This window comes from Oculina patagonica, chromosome 7 (assembly GCF_052425735.1).
Source record: "Oculina patagonica isolate OP01 chromosome 7, crgOcupat, whole genome shotgun sequence".
NCBI classification, from domain to species: Eukaryota; Metazoa; Cnidaria; class Anthozoa; order Scleractinia; family Oculinidae; genus Oculina; species Oculina patagonica.
Window position 1 is genome coordinate 14,036,205 of NC_135764.1, and position 18,698 is coordinate 14,054,902.

Here is an 18,698-nt window from a genome sequence, read left to right on the forward strand (position 1 = left end):
AATTTGCGAAATTCTAAGAATAAACCCGAGGCTGAGATTTTAAAAAGAATATAGTTTTATGTGTTGAAAATTTGAAAATACAATACTATTTATATATGTTTTAATTAAGCCGAAAAAATTCTTTCTTTCTCTAAACGGCAAAACTAGCCAATAAAACGATAAAAACCGGCACTAGCCAAATGTTCGTTGCTAATGGGATTTCGATGAACGGGACATGAATACATATTTATTGGTATAGAGCACAAACGGAAATGTCATACACTATAATCTAAAGCCTGGTTCTCATATGATCGCCACGATTGTTTCCAGTGCATCGATCCTTTGTATGAGACGATCGTAGGCGATCGAAGCGATTGGAAGCGATCGCGGGTGCTCATATGATCGTCCCGATCGCCTGGTATGAGCGAAGACCCACGAAGAACAATCATTTTAGCCCTAAATCCAACAGAATGGCAGCCTTCAATGAAAGAGCAAAACTCGTAACCCTCTTATCTTTTCAGTCACTATTGCTGTTTTACGGCGAAGAAGGGAAAGAGAAGCTAGAAGAACAGAACACGGGCGATCCAAGCGATCGTGATAGCTCCAATCGCCGCAGTCGTTAGCGATCGACTGTGTAATGTTCTTAATAATCGCCCCCATCGCAAGAAGTAACTTTTGAAGTAACAGAGCCGATAGAAACGACCTGATCGGGGCGATTATATTATAACCAGGCTTAAGAATATTCACAAGAATATTTTCAGACTAACATCGGCAGAAAAATAAAAATATTCATCCTGGGCCGGAAAACAAAATTCTTATATAAAAAAAGAGTCTAGTGCGGTGTGACAACATTCCTATTCACTGAGTTAGGTTAGACTGACTAACGGGAAAATATTTGACCATCGTTCACAATGTACGAAGCCCAAACCTTCAAGCAAAGTATTTTCGCGCCCATGGAGCCTTCTCGCTTAGTCCGATAAGCGTTTAATCTTTATCTTGTCCAGTTGAGAAGTCCAGTTTTAAATTTCCATATCAGGACTAGGATAGAGTCGTAGTTTTCAAGAGCGTAAAGAGGTTTTAGGATTTTCTTCTTAAAGAAATAACTAAAATTGTTCTTATGAGGAAAACATCCGTTATTTTAAACCTGATCTCACTATATATAACTGAAGTCTTAAATTGTATTTTTTTAAAGCTAAATTTGATTGTTTTTAGGATAAATAGCTGTTTTTAACAGAGTCGACCCTGTGGATACCAGTAACGTTTCTAAACAGGCCAGCCTGCCTAAATAAAGTAGCTTTAATTTTACATTGTAAAAAGAACACGACACGTTTTAGACTGGAATATGTCTTAAACATATGTTAACCCAAGGTTAACCTTTTACCTTTAGTTCAACCCAACCTAGTGGCTGCAGACTATAATAATTTTGGTAAACAGCTTAGCCTCAAGAGCTCCAATACTATCGGTGAGCTAGAAATCGCCTTGACTTAGATGTGATTGGTTGTGCAATGTTTGAGAGTTTGAGAACTCACCATTAAGACGAGGAGGAAAGAGACAAAGTAAGCGTAACCGTGCGTACTTTTGGGCTTGTAGCTCATTCATGCTTCTGTATTAAACAGGTTTCAATTGAATTTTCACCTTATATTCATCAGTCTCTTGTTCTAAAACTCTTCAAAGTTATATCGATAACTGGAAAATTCGAGGTCATGTAGCATGTCCAGCTACTTCTAGACTCGGTCAACTTTTACAGAATGCTAAAGTGCCTAAAATAGTTACTCTAATAACAAATTTAGAGTGGCGTAAACAAATACTTGACCATGTGTACGAACTGTAATTGGATTTTACCTCATTGCTGCCAAAAATCCCGCTATTTAAAAATCCCCGGACGTTCCGTAGATGATCTAAAAATCTTCGTTAAACCCTCTTGAATTAACCTACTTTCGTGCGTGCTCTGGCGAAGCATGTTCATAAACGTCACATAAAGCTAAGACGAACCTATCCACTGCGGACACTTTTCATTTTCAAGGACAATTCAATTGTTCCCAGAGAAGCCACAATTCCAATAATGATCGACCTCAAAGTACGGCCATCTCTCTAATACGGACAGTCAGCTATGCCCCTGGGTACGGTGTCCGTATTGGTTAAACAAACACACATCTTCGCTCGAAAGCTTTCATTTAATGAATGGTCGCACACTGACGTTTCATCAACGAAAAGTTAGAATCATTTTATACAGTATAATAAGCAGTACCGCTTGAAAGTACTGCTTAATAGCTGTCATTTAAATGGCCACACACAAGGGGTTTATCCACACGCTTAAAAATTGGAAGTACACCAATTGAGTCGATCTTTGACTCTAGGGATGTAAAGGTTAAATACGGGTTTGTCTGTTTCGATTAGATATTCAACAACAAGGCGCCATCGGACTATGTTGGTGGCCATTGGTTCTGTGGTTTAGGGGAGCAGGGATGGCGCAGTGGTGAGAGCGCTCGCCTCCCACCAATGTGGTCCGGGTTCGATTCCGGCCCGGTACCATATGTGGGTTGAGTTTGTTGTTGGTTCTCGTCCTTGCTCCGAGGGTTTTTCTCCGGGTTCTCCGGTTTCCTCCCTCCACAAAAACCAACACTTCTAAATTCCAATCGATCGGGAATCCGAGGGCCACAGGTTTGTCAGTCGAAGACTGTTACGTGCAACCCTCGTAAAACAAAGTTGATTTATTTATTATTTATTTATTATTAATCCAGTACACCCAAAATTTCAGGCAGTCAATATGTGATTGTTTTAATTTCATCAAGGAGGATTTTCATTGTAATTTTCTCATCATTAAGTTCTATTTTTTTATTATCTATACGACCTATCTTTCACCAAGAAAGCACACACCCATAAAAAAATAATTTGTAAATCGTTAATTCTAATCATGAAAATATTCATTTTGCCCGCCAATTACCAGCCATGGAATGGCGAAAGGCAGTGGACCATTAGGAAATTGGAGCGAGGCGGGTCGCGATTCAGACTAAAACAATAGGCCATTTCCGAGTTACCCTTTGCCTCTCTTTCAAAACGAGTCTACGTGCGAAACCATTCAAATGAAAATGAGTTTGATTTGCATGAAAATGGACCAGTAGGTGAATCTCATTTTCATATGAAAGGTTTCGCACGTAGACTCGTTTTGAAACAAAGACAGAGGGTAACTCGGAAATGGCCTATTCCTGCATGTGTGACGTGATGCACCGAATTAACAACTACAACCATAAAAACAACAACAAGCGAGACATTCTTGAAAAACAAGCCTCCTTCCCACGTCCTCAAATTTCCCATGCTCCACTGCGTACAACCTTGAGCCCACGAACGCAACAGCAGTTTCGCGAAGTAAAATTATTTTAGAACTTGCATGACACAGCAAAATAAAACGTTGGAAATCCGTTATAGCATACCGCGGATTAAGCAGATCTCCCCGCGACCGCCGCAAAAAGCGGCTTCTCGTTGCGGGAGGGGGCAAGGCTGAATAATACTATTTTTAGATTCAATAAACCCTGTCACGTTTCTTTTACACCTTTTAATATTGGCTTTGTCGCGATATGTCCATACTGCTGAAAAGAGCACCTAAAAATGATGAAAATAGCCAAGTTTGCGCATGAGTTGTATGTTTTAAAATCGCAAAGGTATAGCTTTGCAACGTCAGAAAAAGTGCATAGACGCGGTTATACTGGGGAGGGTAGGGTAGGGGAGTTTGCGCCCAAGCAAACAAACGTCTGCAAAATTTCCTGACTTTGTATAACCATTTTTTCTGCATTTTACAAGGTATGACTCTCAAACGTGGCCATTTTGCTAATTTTAAGGTGTCTTTGCAGCGATGTTGACACATTTTCTCGACTTGTCCAATAACTAAAATCGAACCCCAAAAATAAGTAAATAAATAAAATAAAATAAATAGATAAAGAAAACGTGGAAGGGTCTATTGACTAGTATTGCACTTTAGGTGAGCTACTGCTGCATTAGACTCTATGCACTTTCCAGGATTAAATATTTTTTTTTTGGCAAATAAAAGTTCCTCATAACCCACGACTGTAGTAAGTAAAGTCTGCTTCGAGCCTAGTGGCCCATACAGGCCGGAGCTTATCCCGGTTTCCGTAGCATTAAGCGACTAGGAGTAGCTACTCCCCCCTGGATGGGATGCTAGTCCATCGCAGGGTAAATTCGCCGGTACCCATTTATACACCTGGGTGGAGAGAGGCACTGTGAGAGTAGTGTCTTGCCCAAGAACACAACGCAGCGCCCCGGCCAGGCCTCGAACCCGGGCCGTTCGACTCGGAGGCGAGCGCGCTAACCATAGGCCACCGCGCCTCCCAATGACTGTATCTGAATGTATATTTGACTAATATAATGACTGTAGTAATATTAGTCAAATATACATTCAGAAATACTTTCGCTTTTAAAATGTGTGTAATTTTGGTGACACCGACTGAAATTTAGAAACATATTAGAAATATATTATTAAGCCCTACTTGTTGGCTTTTAGTTTTTTTTTTCGCCACAATGTACCATAAGAGACACTCGCCTAAAGGCTCGTGTGTTTATCGAAAATCCACATTCGAGAACTCCAACTCTTCTATATAATATTGAACATCTTTCACGTATCAGCTCCTCTTCATTTACATAGAAAATGAAATATATTTATATAGCTTTGGTTCACAAACACGACAATAGCGTCGCGAAATTTTTACATTTTTGTTTTGGTATCGTCTTTTGATAAGTTAATGGAAAAATAATTAAATAAATCTATGTAATTTCTTTTTTGTCTCTGTTATTGCTGTCCAGCCTGCTTCTTCTTTCGCACACATTCCACAAGAAATTTGTAGCGTAATATGCACTCTTCCTACAAACGAATGGAAATAGCATATTGGTGAATAACATGAAAGCTCCAGCTGCTGCGATGAAACTTGAGTCCTACATTAGACCTTACTGAGATTGGCGCGTTTACACTAAACGAAAACAGTGCAGGGACTCTTCAAAACTCCGAGTGGACCTGATAATACAGTTTTGGCGTTTACACAAAGCGTAAAGTGAGCCCAGACCACTTTTTTACACCCTTTGGAAATTCATAGGGCTTGCTGTGTAGACAAATCCGCTTCGTGTTTCCAATATTTTATAGAACTATTTTTAATCACAGAGCACAAAATTTATTTTTTTTCCAGTAGCCACGTGGCCCCTAAATGTTTCAAAGTGGTAGCCAATTTCGAAAAAGTTGGTTGCCAGTCTTTTTTAAAAACAAACAAAACATTTTTACGTTATAATTTTACTAGAAAACACTTTGGTGCTCTAAATTCTATCAGTATATTTTAATATCCAGTGCATTCAAGTTTTATTTCAGCCGTTTACCAGGCTTCAGAAATCGTACCATAGCGTAAATTATATGAGAATTATATGCCATTTTGGTGACTAACTTTCAGAACTCGGTAGCCAAACTGGAAAATTTAGTAGCATTGGCTACTCTATTAGGAGCAAATTCGTGCCCTGAATTGAGCGTCTTGAAACCGACGTAATCACATTTAAGGAGAAAACTTAAAATCAACATAATGAACCAACGAAAACTTTAGACAAAATAGCGACGTCTAGAGCGGGAAAACGCCGGAGACCAAATCGCGATTGGTTTTGGTTTTTAGTGGGAAGGTGACGCGAAACTTTTAAGCGAATCACATAGCGTAGTAAAGCAAAATGAAAACAGGTTGAATTACTCTAGGAACATGTCTATCTTACCTTAGTTTTCCCAGGCACTGCCTGTGCTATGCAAGTCCACCTATCCGCCACCGTTTTTGGAAACTGTTGAAGAGCAACCTCCAACTGCTTCTGCTGATTTTGACTCCAAGCGGCACTGTCGTTACCTGTCACGTTCCCCTTGGTAACGCCGTCTTCCGACGGTTCTGAAGTCTTGTTACCATCGTCACGTACCAGTGATGTCGTGTTTACAGGTCGATCCGCGACCTTCTTTGCTGACTGTTTGCTCTTTGGTGATTTGTTGTGATTTTGAGCCGTGTTGCTTCCAAAGTTGTAACATTCGTCTGTTTGCTCCAGGCATTCATCGCTCACAACTGCTTTCTTCTTGTTCATTACTAACGTTCCCAGGTCGCCTGTACCTTCAAACAAAGCGAATAAAAAACTTTTCAGTGAGAGAGCTTTTCCCGCAGTATCAAATCTTTTTACCAGGCACGAAAGACTTCGAGTTGAAGTGAGCAGGGCCTGGTAACTATTGCTTTTGACCATTTCAAGATAATCTATAAACAAAACAAGTGCAGTATGGTTACCCTACCTGCATTTGATGAGTGAATATTAGCACCATAAGACTGCTTTAGCTTCTTCATTTGCTTTGTAACCTGCGGCGAATAACGAGTAATAACAGGAAAGACCTTAGACAACAAGGACCCGAAAAAATTTTTAGTACCCGATTCTGGTCGTAAAAATGTTACAGCGCCCAATATGGCAACTACAGTCACTAAAGGTTCATAATTAAAGTTTTCAAGTAATAGTAACTTAGGCTCTAAGCATTCACACGGCTCTTTAAAAATCACCACGTATTTCTTTCATCAACACAAAGTCCCCTATAGCTTATCATTGTTTTTACCCCTAGGTTAATACATTGACAAAAAGAACATTGCAAGAAGAAACATTAGAAACATGAACACATTGCATGAAGAACTTTAGATTTTTCCAATCTTCTCACTCCTAATTAAAAACACTTTCTCTCTCTGTTTGCTTGCTTGCTATCTTTCACTTGATTTGTTATATACAGCTTCCAGCTAAATCCCCTGTTCTCTTTTGTTCTTTTGTAAATTTATTTCTGTATTTGTCGTTTGTTTTTCTTTCCTTTCAGGGCTTTCACACCACTTCCACCTCGATTAGCTGTTGCTACTTGCAGTTGTGATTATTAGGCTATGTTTACACGGGAACTGTTCCAAACGGATCCGATCCGAAAAACGGATCGGATAGGCCTTCTGTTTACACGGGTACGTTCTAGAACCGGAATGGAACGGATCCAAACGGTTCCAAAACTAGAGCTAATGTTTTGCAGGTCCAGTTTTCGATCCGTGCCGGACTGGTTCCAGAACGGTCCCTTGTGTTGTGGGTCTGACATGTTGGGTCTCAAATGGCCAGTCAGGGTCTGATATGGTGAATATGGCACGGTGTTCGGGAAGAAAATTTTGGACTCCCACTTTTTAAATCCTGGCTAAAAAAAAACTGTGTTTGGGTATTGCACGTTTCAAAGTAAGGCACAAAAAGACCGCCTGTTGACTAACCTCGTCTACCGATCTTCCAATCTCCACAGCAATTTTCTCCCAGCGGTTCGGTGTCCCCCCGGGAAATTTTATCATAGCACGGGTCAGGAGGGACTGTTCGTGATCTGTCCACTCGCCAGACTGACGAAAAAAAATAAAACAAAAAAAAAAATCAATTTTTTTTGGGTTTTCTTTTCGCAAAAACAACCTATCAAAATGAGGATACGAGTAACTTCCAGTTCATGCCTGCTTTCAGAAGGGCTGTACACATTTGCGGACTCACCAAAGAATCTAGATGTCTTATGGTCATCTTCGAATACGAAGGACGAACAACACAACACACATCTGACACATCAACTTCTTATGACTTCGGCCAAAAAAATTAATGTTGAAATAAAATTTGTTCTTGTTGTCGCCATAAACTGCGCTTCCTTGTGTTAATCGCGTTTAATTCCATTTTAAAAATTAACCGCCTTTTTCGTGTTAATTTTCTTTATTCAGGAGTCAGTTTTCCTCCGATCCGCGTTAATTTAAGCCGCGTTAGTTTTAAATACCTTAATAAACACAAGCGGTAATTTCCTATAATAAGGTTATTTCATTGTTTTTTTTATAACCGTTGCGTTTAAGGTCGCAATTAAAGGAACTTTGTCACGGATTTTTACCAGATTTTTAAACAGCCAAAATTTATATTTGCGTCGCAGGAAACCTAAAGATAATAGTCCATTTTTATTTAAAAAATGCTATATTAGCACTGAAACTGTAAACGAGTATCTTTGCTGCGGATGGCTCGGATGGAAACGGATTGCAACTTGAAAAAAGTTAGGCTAACGTTTTCAAGTTGTTTCCGCGTTATCAAAACACGATATTTAGAGCCGTTGCTTGATTTCTATCCGCAAATAGGCTAGTTTCAAATTACGCTACAGTGATCACAAACAAAGAAATAAAGTCGGGGTTCAGGGGAATAAATTGACTTTTCTTTTGTTTTATTCCCCTTAACCTCGACTTCTTGTTTAGGATTAGTAGATTAGTAGAGCGTAATTCGAAACTAGCCTATTAATTAAGGTTATATCTTCCTTAACCCTTTCACTCCTAAACGCGCATTCAGGCGCTATTTGGAGGTGCAGTCATTGATTCACTTGTGACGTCATTAATTAGCACGTCAGTAAAAATTTCGTGATAAGAATCTGATAGAGCTTGAATTGACCTTTCTACAGGACTGTTCATTTTGAATATCAGTTGCATTCTGACAGAGCTAATCAAAGACACAAAATCCATTTTTGGTGCAAAATCGTTGTTAAAGAGGCCAGTACACCTGTAATTGGTCAAGGTCCCCTTTTCAGGGTTTTCCATTGATAATGTCAAAACTTTTTTGGCCAAAAGATAGGATATGAAGAGTAGAAAGTAACGAGAATAAGAAAGCGAGAAAAAAAGGAAGCAAAAGGGGCAAAAAAAAAAATTTGGAACGGTTCAGCAAAAAAAAAAAAAAAAAGTCCAAATTTCGGCTTATGCGCATGCACCAAAGTAAAATATTCTACATTTTTACACAGAATCTTTATGAAAATGTTGCTGAAGTGTGAAAAAGTGCTTCTTTAGCAACGTTGAGGTAAATTCCAGACCATAGCACCAAAATTTCAGTTTAGCGGCTAAAAAAACGCGTTTTTTGAGGAAAATGTGGGGGTCAAAGGGTTAAGATGTTCAAAGATATATTTTTAATGGGTTAAGTTGCCTTCCACAAATTTCAGAACAGTTTACACCAAAAATCTGCAAAATCCCGGTGACATAGCTCCTTTAACTAACAACTGTCAGTGGTGGTCGTTTTTTTCGAAACCTTAAGGTGATTCCACTGAAATAGAAGGAGTATTAAAAATTTTCTGAAACTTGGTCCAGGTTACAATTATGTTATGAGCATTAAAAAAATGAAATAAAAATGGGGGTCACCGCGCTAGTATTTGTGTAAAATGGATGGGCATTATAGTAAATATACGACCCGCGAGGTATATATTATGAACCCTAGTAATCCAAAGGGGATTGCTATTGTTTCCAGAAAAAAAAAATCATTTTTTCATAAAAGTATTTGTCTAGTTCAACAAAATAGACTTTGATCTTATATTAAAAACTATTCTTATTGTACAGGAATTAAGATAATAAAAGAAATTAAAGATTTTGCTTCGTGCGCACGTTAACGGCACTACCTAAAAACGTGTTTTTTACGGCATTAAAATTAAAATATCTCAATGTAGAATTTTAAACTTTTCTTTAAATCGCGATATATTGTAGGCAACCGTATGACATTTAAATTAATGCATTAAAAAATGGGGGTCACCGTGCTCGTTTAAGAGAAAACGACCATTTATTTCCCTACCGAGCTTAGCCTGAGAGGAACCTCGTAGTGTTCTATGTGCGCGCGCTAAATGACGCGAAAACTTATGCGCAGCAAGGATGCGCAATGCAATACCGTGGAATCACCTTAAAGCAAGCTTCACTACATCAGGACCATCAGCATTCTTTCCAACATACCTTCTCCACTGTAGTAGTTTCCTGTTCGCTCTCTGTTGCTGTGTTCACTACACTTGTGACAGGAGCCCCTTCCCAGCTGGCATCATCAATATCTTCTTGAGGAATGTTCACTCTCTGTCTTCTTCTTGGTCTGGATGGTTGATCTGAAGAATTAAATGTTAGCAAAATGAAACTTCTTGCTCCAGAACTGGCTGTTACCTTACTGCAACTAATTTTCGCGGGAACTTAATTTCGCGAAAATAAAATGGGCATATTTCGCGGGACTTAATTTTGGCGATCTGGGCAAAAAAACAAAAAACAAAAAACAAAAAACAAAAAAAAAAAAAAAAAAAAAAAAAAAAAAAAAAAAAAAAAAGGAAAAAACGTCAAACGTTAAAAGTACGTTTTCGCGGGTCTTTAATTTTTGCAATTTTGTGCAAATCGCGAATATCGCGAAAATTAAGTCCCGCGAAAATACGACAGTAGCTTAAAGTAAAACAAAAAAAAAAACAACAACTACAAAAACAAAAACAAAAAAACCAGTAAGGTAACTGGAATCACGGTTGGTGTCAAGTCCCTTCGCCGCCATTTGCGTTAACTGGCGCGATGTGGATGAGTGAGTGAGTGAGTGAGTAATTGTATCATTTTTCTTCAACAAAGATTGGTTTTAGTTTTGCCACGGTTCAAGGATATTCATTTTCCACCATGTGGCCTGGCGAGGCCTGGCGCAGTTTCATCACAAGACCATGTACAAGACCGAGCGAGGACCTCGATAAACGGTGAGCTAGCGCGGCAGAGTTAATAGAATAGCCACCTTAAATTACCTTCCATTTTATCGTCGTCATCTTCTTCCTCCTCTTCCTCGATCTTTTCTTTCCTTCTTTCTCTCCAATATTCCAACAGAGCTTGATACTGTTCAGGCAGTGACTTACAAAAGCTTACTAGCATCTTAGTCATTTTAAATGGTAGCAGGTCTGTAAAAGTTGGTTTGGACACGCCCACCTCTTGAACTGAAAAAGAGAAATAGCGAAACGTTTTCCACTATTGTGTAATATTTTGTATTAGTACAAATCTACTAGCGTTCTCTTACGAATGCTGTTCTCTGATTGGCTACACTGCTCACTATCTATTCGGTTTTATACCATGCCATAGAAAATACAGCCAATCAGAATACAGGAAAGCCGTTGTATATTCGACGGTATTCAACCCAACCTTCCCATCGTGCGCTGCGATCTTATTCTCGATGAAATTTAGTGAGCATATTTTCTATGGCATGGTATAAAATAGTCACACAACACTTTCTCGTGGTATACTATGGAATATCCCACTTGTCACTTGTATTTTCTTCGTATACACACTCGCCTAAAGGCTCGTGTGTATACCGAGAAAATACAAGTGACTCGTGGGATATTCCATAGTATACCACTCGAAAGCGTTGCATAACTAGTATTTATACCATGCCATAGAAAATACAGCCAATCAGAATTCAGGAAAGCCGTTGTATATTCGACAGTATTCAACTCAACCTTCCCATCGTGCGCTGCGATCTTATTCTCGACGAAATTGTAAGCGTATTTTCTACGGCATGATATAAAAAAGTTACACAGCATTTTCTTGTGGTATACTTAACAATTATTATTCCACGAGCGCACGTTGGATATGAGATGGTAAATAGCCCATGAAGTGCTAAGCGCTGAGTTGGCTATAACGATCTCATATCCAACAAACGCGAGTGGAATAATTGTTTTATTTAAAACACTCAAAGAATGAGCTTGAGAAATCTCAAGCTCATAATCTAATTGTTAAATAAAGAAAACATTGAGAGGCGGAATCTGTAAGAAAGGGACATGAACTGGGGTAATGGGAATGGGAAGTGGGAACTTCAGACCCCCTGTCTTCACCACCCCCACCCCACCTCCCCCCTAACGGCCCCCAATCAATAGAGGCAGAGGTTTTGGGAATGTGATTGATGTAACATGATGATTTGAGGTATGCACAAATAGTTACCTTGGAACAATTTTCAGAGAAAACAGTGTCTTACCCATAATATCTGCTAGATCAGAAATATCTTCATCATTCAGTTTGGATTTCAACTTGTTCTTGTTTCTCTTCTTGTCTTCTCGTTTCTTCTTGGAAAATAAGAGTTCCTCCTATGGAGAAGAAAGGTAAGCAACTTAATAAGCAACATGGTATTAACCTGGCTTGAGAACATGTAAATCTAGTTTGTTTGTGGTTTTTTGACGCTGACTGTTTTTGATGTTAGTTTCAAAGACGTTTCGGCTGGTTCTTAAGCCTTCATCAGTTAAATAGTATTCATCATTTAAAGAAGATTGTTTTAAGCCGATCTGTTTTTCTTTTCTAAATTTTCGGTGACATCTGTTCACCTTCATCAGAGTTAGTAAAAATTAGTTGGAGCTCGCGCTACCAATCCGTGCGTTAGTACGACATTTTAATTTTGAATTAACGGCACATAAGCGCGAGGAAAAGCTTTGCGTTCGTTGATAGCATCGCTGTCCAAAGTGGAGTGCCACGACTCCAAGAAAAGCCTCTTGCTGTAATTGACTACACCACGCTCGAGGATCTGGGCGTCCTTAGGATGGATGTTATGTTCCGTTGACTCAGCACGCTGTTTAATTGCTGATTCGCTATTGCTCGCGCGGCCTGGATCATGTTCGGCTCCGCGCGAGGACCATGAGGAGTATTCATCAGTTAAATAGTATTTTAACTGATGAAGGCTTAAGAACTAGCCGAAACGTCTTTGAAAGTACCGGTAACATCAAAAAACAGTCAGCGTCAAAAACCACAAACAAACTATGTCATCACCTGACTACAATTACACAACATGTAAATCTATTTGGCTACAGTATATTTTCGATTATTAGGCAACAAATCTCGAAATTGGTTGAGCTTTCAGCCTGCACCATATATTTAAAATATCACAATAAATATGCCCCCTTTGTTAACCAATCCTCATGCAAGAGTACTTGTTTCTAGGTGATTCTCTTGTAAAACATATTTATTACACAACTACCTTATTCTTAACTAAATTTAGCCAGTATTAAATTTCGCGAAATATCAAGAGCCATATTTCTCGAGTATAAAATTTCCGATTTTGAAAGGAAGGAAGAAACGGAGTGTATTAAATTTCGCGATTTTTATTTTCTATTCTTCAATATGTAGTTTTGATCTCAGAACTGTAACATGATTAAATATATTATCGTCATCATTTAAAAAGAGCAAACAAAACAAGCTAAACATAACAAAGCACCTGCCTCATACCCAGGCGCCGCGAGAGCTTTTGGCGAAGAACGCAAAGGGTCAAGGGAAGTCGTGAAAAAGCACGCAAAGGGTCAAGGGAAGGCGTGATCTTTCGCCCTTCCCATGATCCCTTGCAATTCCGTATAAAGCGGTAGCGCCTGGGTACGAGGCAGACAAAGCACCCAATAGGAACATCTATGACTGCACAAGCAAGATTTTGAAGAATGCGGCAGAGGACAGTTTGGACAATGAGAGTGGGAGTGGTCAAAATCAAATGAAGCTGATACATGTTAGAATAACAGTAATAAGGCACATTGAATTTTGTTATTTTATTGATATTATTCGTGATAATTTTCGTGATTTTAATCTTCACATGTCCTATATTTTGCGAGAATTAAATTTCGCGATTTTGAAAAAATTGCAAAAAACGCAAATTTATTACTAGCGAAAATTACGTGAGAAAAAGGTATTCTCAATTTATAATAACAATTATTGAAATATTCATTATAACTCAATCAGCAACATACCAGTTCAAATTTTTTCTCCAGGTATATTGACCAGGCTACAATGTAGTGTCCTATTGTCAATATGAGGAAGATAAGAAGCGCGAATTCTATAAGTCCCATCTTACGCACTCTTCTGTAGTAAAATACGGGCTGCCTCCAGTCGGGCAGTCCGTCGCGTAAAATACCATCATATCTGGGGGATAAATGAAGTATTTTTACAAAAGTACACTCCAATAAAACAATAGTTGCTCAGTTATACTAAACTGCAAGAATACAGCAAAAGCTGTTGCGTATTTGGCTGTGTTCCACCATAGAGATGTGACACTGAGGTTCATTGTATCATGGTTGCCACACTGACATCAGTTTTCAAAATTCCCTGACTAAAAGTACCTTATTCTCACTAAATTTCGCGAGTACTTAATTTCGCGAAAAATCAAGAGCCATATTTCGCGAGTGCTTAATTTCGCGATTTTGAGAGGAAGGTACAATTGGAGTGTATTAAATTTCGCAATTTTTTATCTATTCTTCAATATGAAGCTTTGACCTCGAAACTGTAACAACATAATTAATATGAAAGTCAACGTAAAAACAGCAAACAAAACAATATACACATAACAAAACATAAGGTATTCAACAGTCTAAATCCCTAATAGGTTCATCTACGACAGCAAGAGCGAGATTTTAAAGAATTTGGCGACAGAGAACAGTTCGAACAGTGCGACTGATAGAGTGGGAGATAACTAATATAATGAACAAAATTAGACAAAAAAATCTAAACATGAAGCTCAGACATGTTAGAATAACTATGATAAAACACACCGAGTTTCATTTTTTTTTTATATTATCAGTACGATATTAAATTTATTTCGCGAGTATTAAATTTCGCGTGTCCTATATTTCGCGAGTATTAAATTTCGCGATTTTTTTCAAAATAGCGAAAATCGCAAAATTTAGTACTCGCGAAATTAAGTGAGAATAAGGTAGGTTAAAGTAGGTTTTCTCTTATTAATTCCTTTCAAACTTGAAACTCTCTGTTCATTGGATTAATGTCCAAATGCAAGAAGTTAATAATGATGCCAGCTACAATTAGTCCATAACAGATATCTTTAATGCCTTTGTACCTTTTCCTTTTGTCTTCATCTTTCAAAACTTCTGACACTGCAACAAGCTGAACATGATAACAGAGAACATTCAACTCAATTGATACACTTATCTATGTCACTTATTGGGGATAACAGTGATCCTTAAGGATGTTTTGGGGTATATAGCATGTAAGTTATCAAGTCTACATACAATAGTTATTTTATTTTCTAAGCAGGGCATTTTGTTAAAATCTAGGGACAATTTTGTTGACTGGACAAGAAAATCATCTGGCTGTCAGCCAAATAATTAAAAAAGGTACGAGGAAGCCCAGTCTTTGCCAGGCAATTGTCTGTTCCCAGGGTCTTATACATTTGTAAGGTAAGGTCTGCATTTGAGCCTAGTGGCTTATCAGACCGAAGCTTACCCAGTTTCAGCCCCCTGAATGGGATGCTTGTCCATCACATGGTTACCCCCAGCAGTTAATTCGCAGGTATCCATTTTTATTATTCAACAGATGCGCGCGCTGCCCATATATGGTCAAAATGTTAACAATATCTGTCATCTGTACATAACAGATATCCTGCCATATTCGTAGGTTGCGAATATTCGACCGAAATCTTGTAAAGCACTGCATAATTACAGTTTTTCTATGTCCAAAATGTGTTTCGTTGACAATTTGTTTAATAATGAAACAATTATCCTGCTCAATCTTGCGGAATATCGTCTGATTTTAGCCAACACGACCTATGGCCTCGTCGGCTAAGTATCAGGCGATATTCCGCACGATTTCGCAGGATAATTGTTAAATATACCTGGGTGAAGAGAGGCACGATAAAAGTAAAGCGCCTTGCCGAAGAACACAACACAATGACTCTGGCCAGGGAGTCCAGCACTAACCATAAGGCCACCGTGCCTCTCACTTGTATAATATTACATTTTTTTATAGTTATTACGTGTATATTTACCTGTCTGAATTTTTCTTCTGCATCAGGTGCTTTGTTCTTATCAGGGTGAAGTTGAAGAGAAAGTTTACGATACGCTCTTCTGATGTCTGCCTGGCTTGCATCCTACAGCAGAATAGCAATGTACATTGAAATCAATTCTTATTAGCACAATCAATTCCCCCACCCCATCCCCTCCCTCCCCACCTCTCAACCAACTCTTTAGATCAACCACTGGTTACTTCTGGGTCCTTAAGTAAGTTAACAAATTTTGACCATTTTAACAATAATGGTAAAATTCCGAAAATAAGCACTGGGCTTACATTTGCTCATCCTCCCTTTTAGGGAGGACAAATGGTGGAGGGGGGAGAAAGGATTTTTGCATCTGAAGTTTGGGGTCTTATTCGTGTTAAGGCGTATTCAGGAGGGGGTATTTGGCCCCTACCCCATTATAGTCTATTTGTTGGCCAATTATAGACCCCATTTTAGTCACTTTTGTGCAACTGGTTAATGTTTAAGTTGTGATTTTAAGGCTAGTACTAAAAGCTGGAACGCCAGAATGCCGAAATACTAAAAACCCAGAACGCCGGAATACTAAAACCAGGAAGGCCGGAATACTAAAACCCAGAACGCATAAAATATATCATGTTACCCTTACAAATATAAAGAGCTAACCGTAAACAGGCTAACCAAAGTACATAGTAGGCTAACCAAGGTGAATAGTAGGCTAACTGCAGTGCATCGTAGGCTTACTATTCAATCCAGTTAACCCTGATTTTCACTACGGTTATGAAGTTTTGAAGTATTATTCACTAAAAAAACACTTTTCAAGCATCCACTGAGGGTTTCAAAGTGTCTTTTGTCCGTCTTTGAGAGGTGTCCATTAAGAAAGAGTTGACTGTATTCATATGATGTCATAACATATCTGAGTGGGGTGAACAGGTTTGCAGATCAACAGGTTTGGCCAGTAAAAACGTGCTTGCATTTGCCGATTTTTCATGAATCATACAAAAAGCAGATTCCAGAACTTCAAAAACATTAGCTGAGAATTTTGGCACCACGTTTGGACTCTTCATGTCAGAAAGATCTGATTGTGGATACTAAGCAACATCTACTGACTGTTGCAGTGAAACTATACCACACAAAGTTTTCAAGTTATGCGGATTTGGATTTGAACGAAAATAGTGGTGGATTTACGGGAAGCTGCCGGTTTCGAGGTCTGAGCTTGCCCCCACATTATGCGGCATTCGCCCTGAGTATGACCGACTTCGCTCCCATGTAATGACTTCAGTTAACTTAATACGAAAACACACTTTAAACATGAACGATAATTTCTAGACATGCGAAGTCACAATGGTAACTTCAGACGAGAGAACGCAAGTCTTGAAAGTGTAAGCTTTAATAAAGTTTAATTCAGACCAGCGAACACACACTTTGAACATGAAAGATAACTTTTATTTAGACAAGCGAAGTTGCGCTTTAATTTGAAAGTGTAAACTTCGATTAAGTTTTATTCAGACGAGCGAACACACGCTTTGAACACAAATGATGAGTTTTATTCAGTACACCAAAAAAAAAAAAAAACAGTTGAAACAGTTGAATCCCGATAACTGGAACCCTCGATGACTTGAACCTCCCGCTAACTCGGACCTTTTTCAATTCCCCTCCAGGTCGTTCTCATACTAATTTTACCTTCAATACTCGATCCCCCGACATTTCAATCTTTTTTCGCTTCCCTCTAACGGTTCAAGTTATCCGGATTCAACTGTACTAGGGGTGAGCTTGGCCATACTGGGGGCGGACTTGGATGGTGTGAACTCAAATGGGAGCGAAGCCGCTAGAATTCGTTTACGGATTTGGCCAAATATGGCACAGATCGGCGGATTTGCGTACCTTTTCTATTCACCACCCTCACATCTCCTAAAACTTTATTTAAAGCTTAACGTAGCATTAACTATAAATAGCGAAAAAAATAAATCTTCAGTATGAAGGAGAAGGGTATTCAATAAAACGCGATCTCAAAATCATATATTGTCACATTGTAAAAGAGTTGCCAAACTACATGTAATATCGAACATGGTTCCATATCGCCTTAAACACTTTTCTTAGCAGTTTTTTTTCTCCTGTTTCTTTTTAACGATTTATTAATCACAGTATCACCGTCGAGAATTTCATTTAAGAATGCTGAAAGTAAAAATTGTTTGAACTGTAGCGCAATGGATCTTTTATTATTTTAAAATCGCATCCGACCATTGTTCAAATCTTTTTTAGCAAAGAGAAATTTTGATTAATCTTACCTGTTTTAAGCCAAGGACATCATAAAAATTATCCTTGATTTCTTCCACAAGGTCAAACAACTCTAGATCAATTGAATCCCAGCCATGAACTTCTGTACAACTTGGTAAAATAAACAATAAGAGAAAAATTCTTGTTGAACCTTCCGAAAGAGCCGCCATCTTGGAAATTTTTCTGGCATGTTAGCGCCCAGACTCCTGAACGTATCCTGAAAGGAGACTGAGAAAGAGTTCTTTGTTTCCTTCCTTTCTTCCAACTTCTTTTCTTTTTTTTTCAGTTTTGCGTAAAATTTAACAGAAAAATGGGAATAGCCTACTAAATTCCTTATGATAGCCGCGGAAACTTCAGTTCCAGAAAAAAAGCCAAGGAATTCAAAGCAGAAGTCCATCAAAGCACATACAAACTAACCCTGGGTATACAAATAGTTACACAATAATAACTCTTTGGATTCGTCGCCACCTACTGAATGTGCAGACTTCTCACACTAGAATTCCCCTTTTTTCATACTGAAAAAATGTACGCATCCGTTTGTCTCGTAAATAACATGGTAGCGCCTTGGTCAGACAAGATCAGGGCCCGGTTGTTCAAAAGAGGGTTAAATTAACCTTGGGTTAGAGCTAAACCAGAGGTTAAATTTCTTAACCGCAGGTTTATTAACCCGAGGATAAAATGGTGTTGTTCAAAGCACGTTTAGCGGGCCGGTTAGTTAACCCCGGGTTACGCGCGCTAACCCGCGGATAGCATCCCATAATATTATTTGTTTGTCTGTTTTATTTCGAGCCAGCGGTAAAAATAGCTTCCGCAAGGCGAGAAAACAAGGCTTTAGCGCGACCCAATTAGCCGTTTTAACGGACAAAGTAGAGGAGAACTTG

The 18,698-nt window shown here is 38.7% G+C and overlaps 1 protein-coding gene across 1 annotated transcript; it reads right to left on the minus strand.

The window, feature by feature from the left end:
* Window positions 1-3,907: 3,907 nt before the first annotated feature.
* On the minus strand, window positions 3,908-18,383 carry LOC144661748 (dnaJ homolog subfamily C member 1-like). The gene is made up of 12 exons (XM_078522579.1): window positions 17,829-18,383; window positions 15,556-15,657; window positions 14,629-14,675; window positions 13,529-13,700; window positions 11,785-11,893; window positions 10,568-10,753; window positions 9,765-9,907; window positions 7,269-7,388; window positions 6,284-6,347; window positions 5,734-6,110; window positions 4,365-4,852; window positions 3,908-4,041 (listed from the first exon to the last, which is right to left on the minus strand). The coding sequence occupies exons 1-11, from the start codon at window positions 17,985-17,987 to the stop codon at window positions 4,781-4,783; spliced, it is 1,551 nt and encodes a 516-aa protein (XP_078378705.1). The 5' UTR covers window positions 17,988-18,383; the 3' UTR covers window positions 3,908-4,041; window positions 4,365-4,780.
* Between the last annotated feature and the right edge of the window lie 315 nt (window positions 18,384-18,698).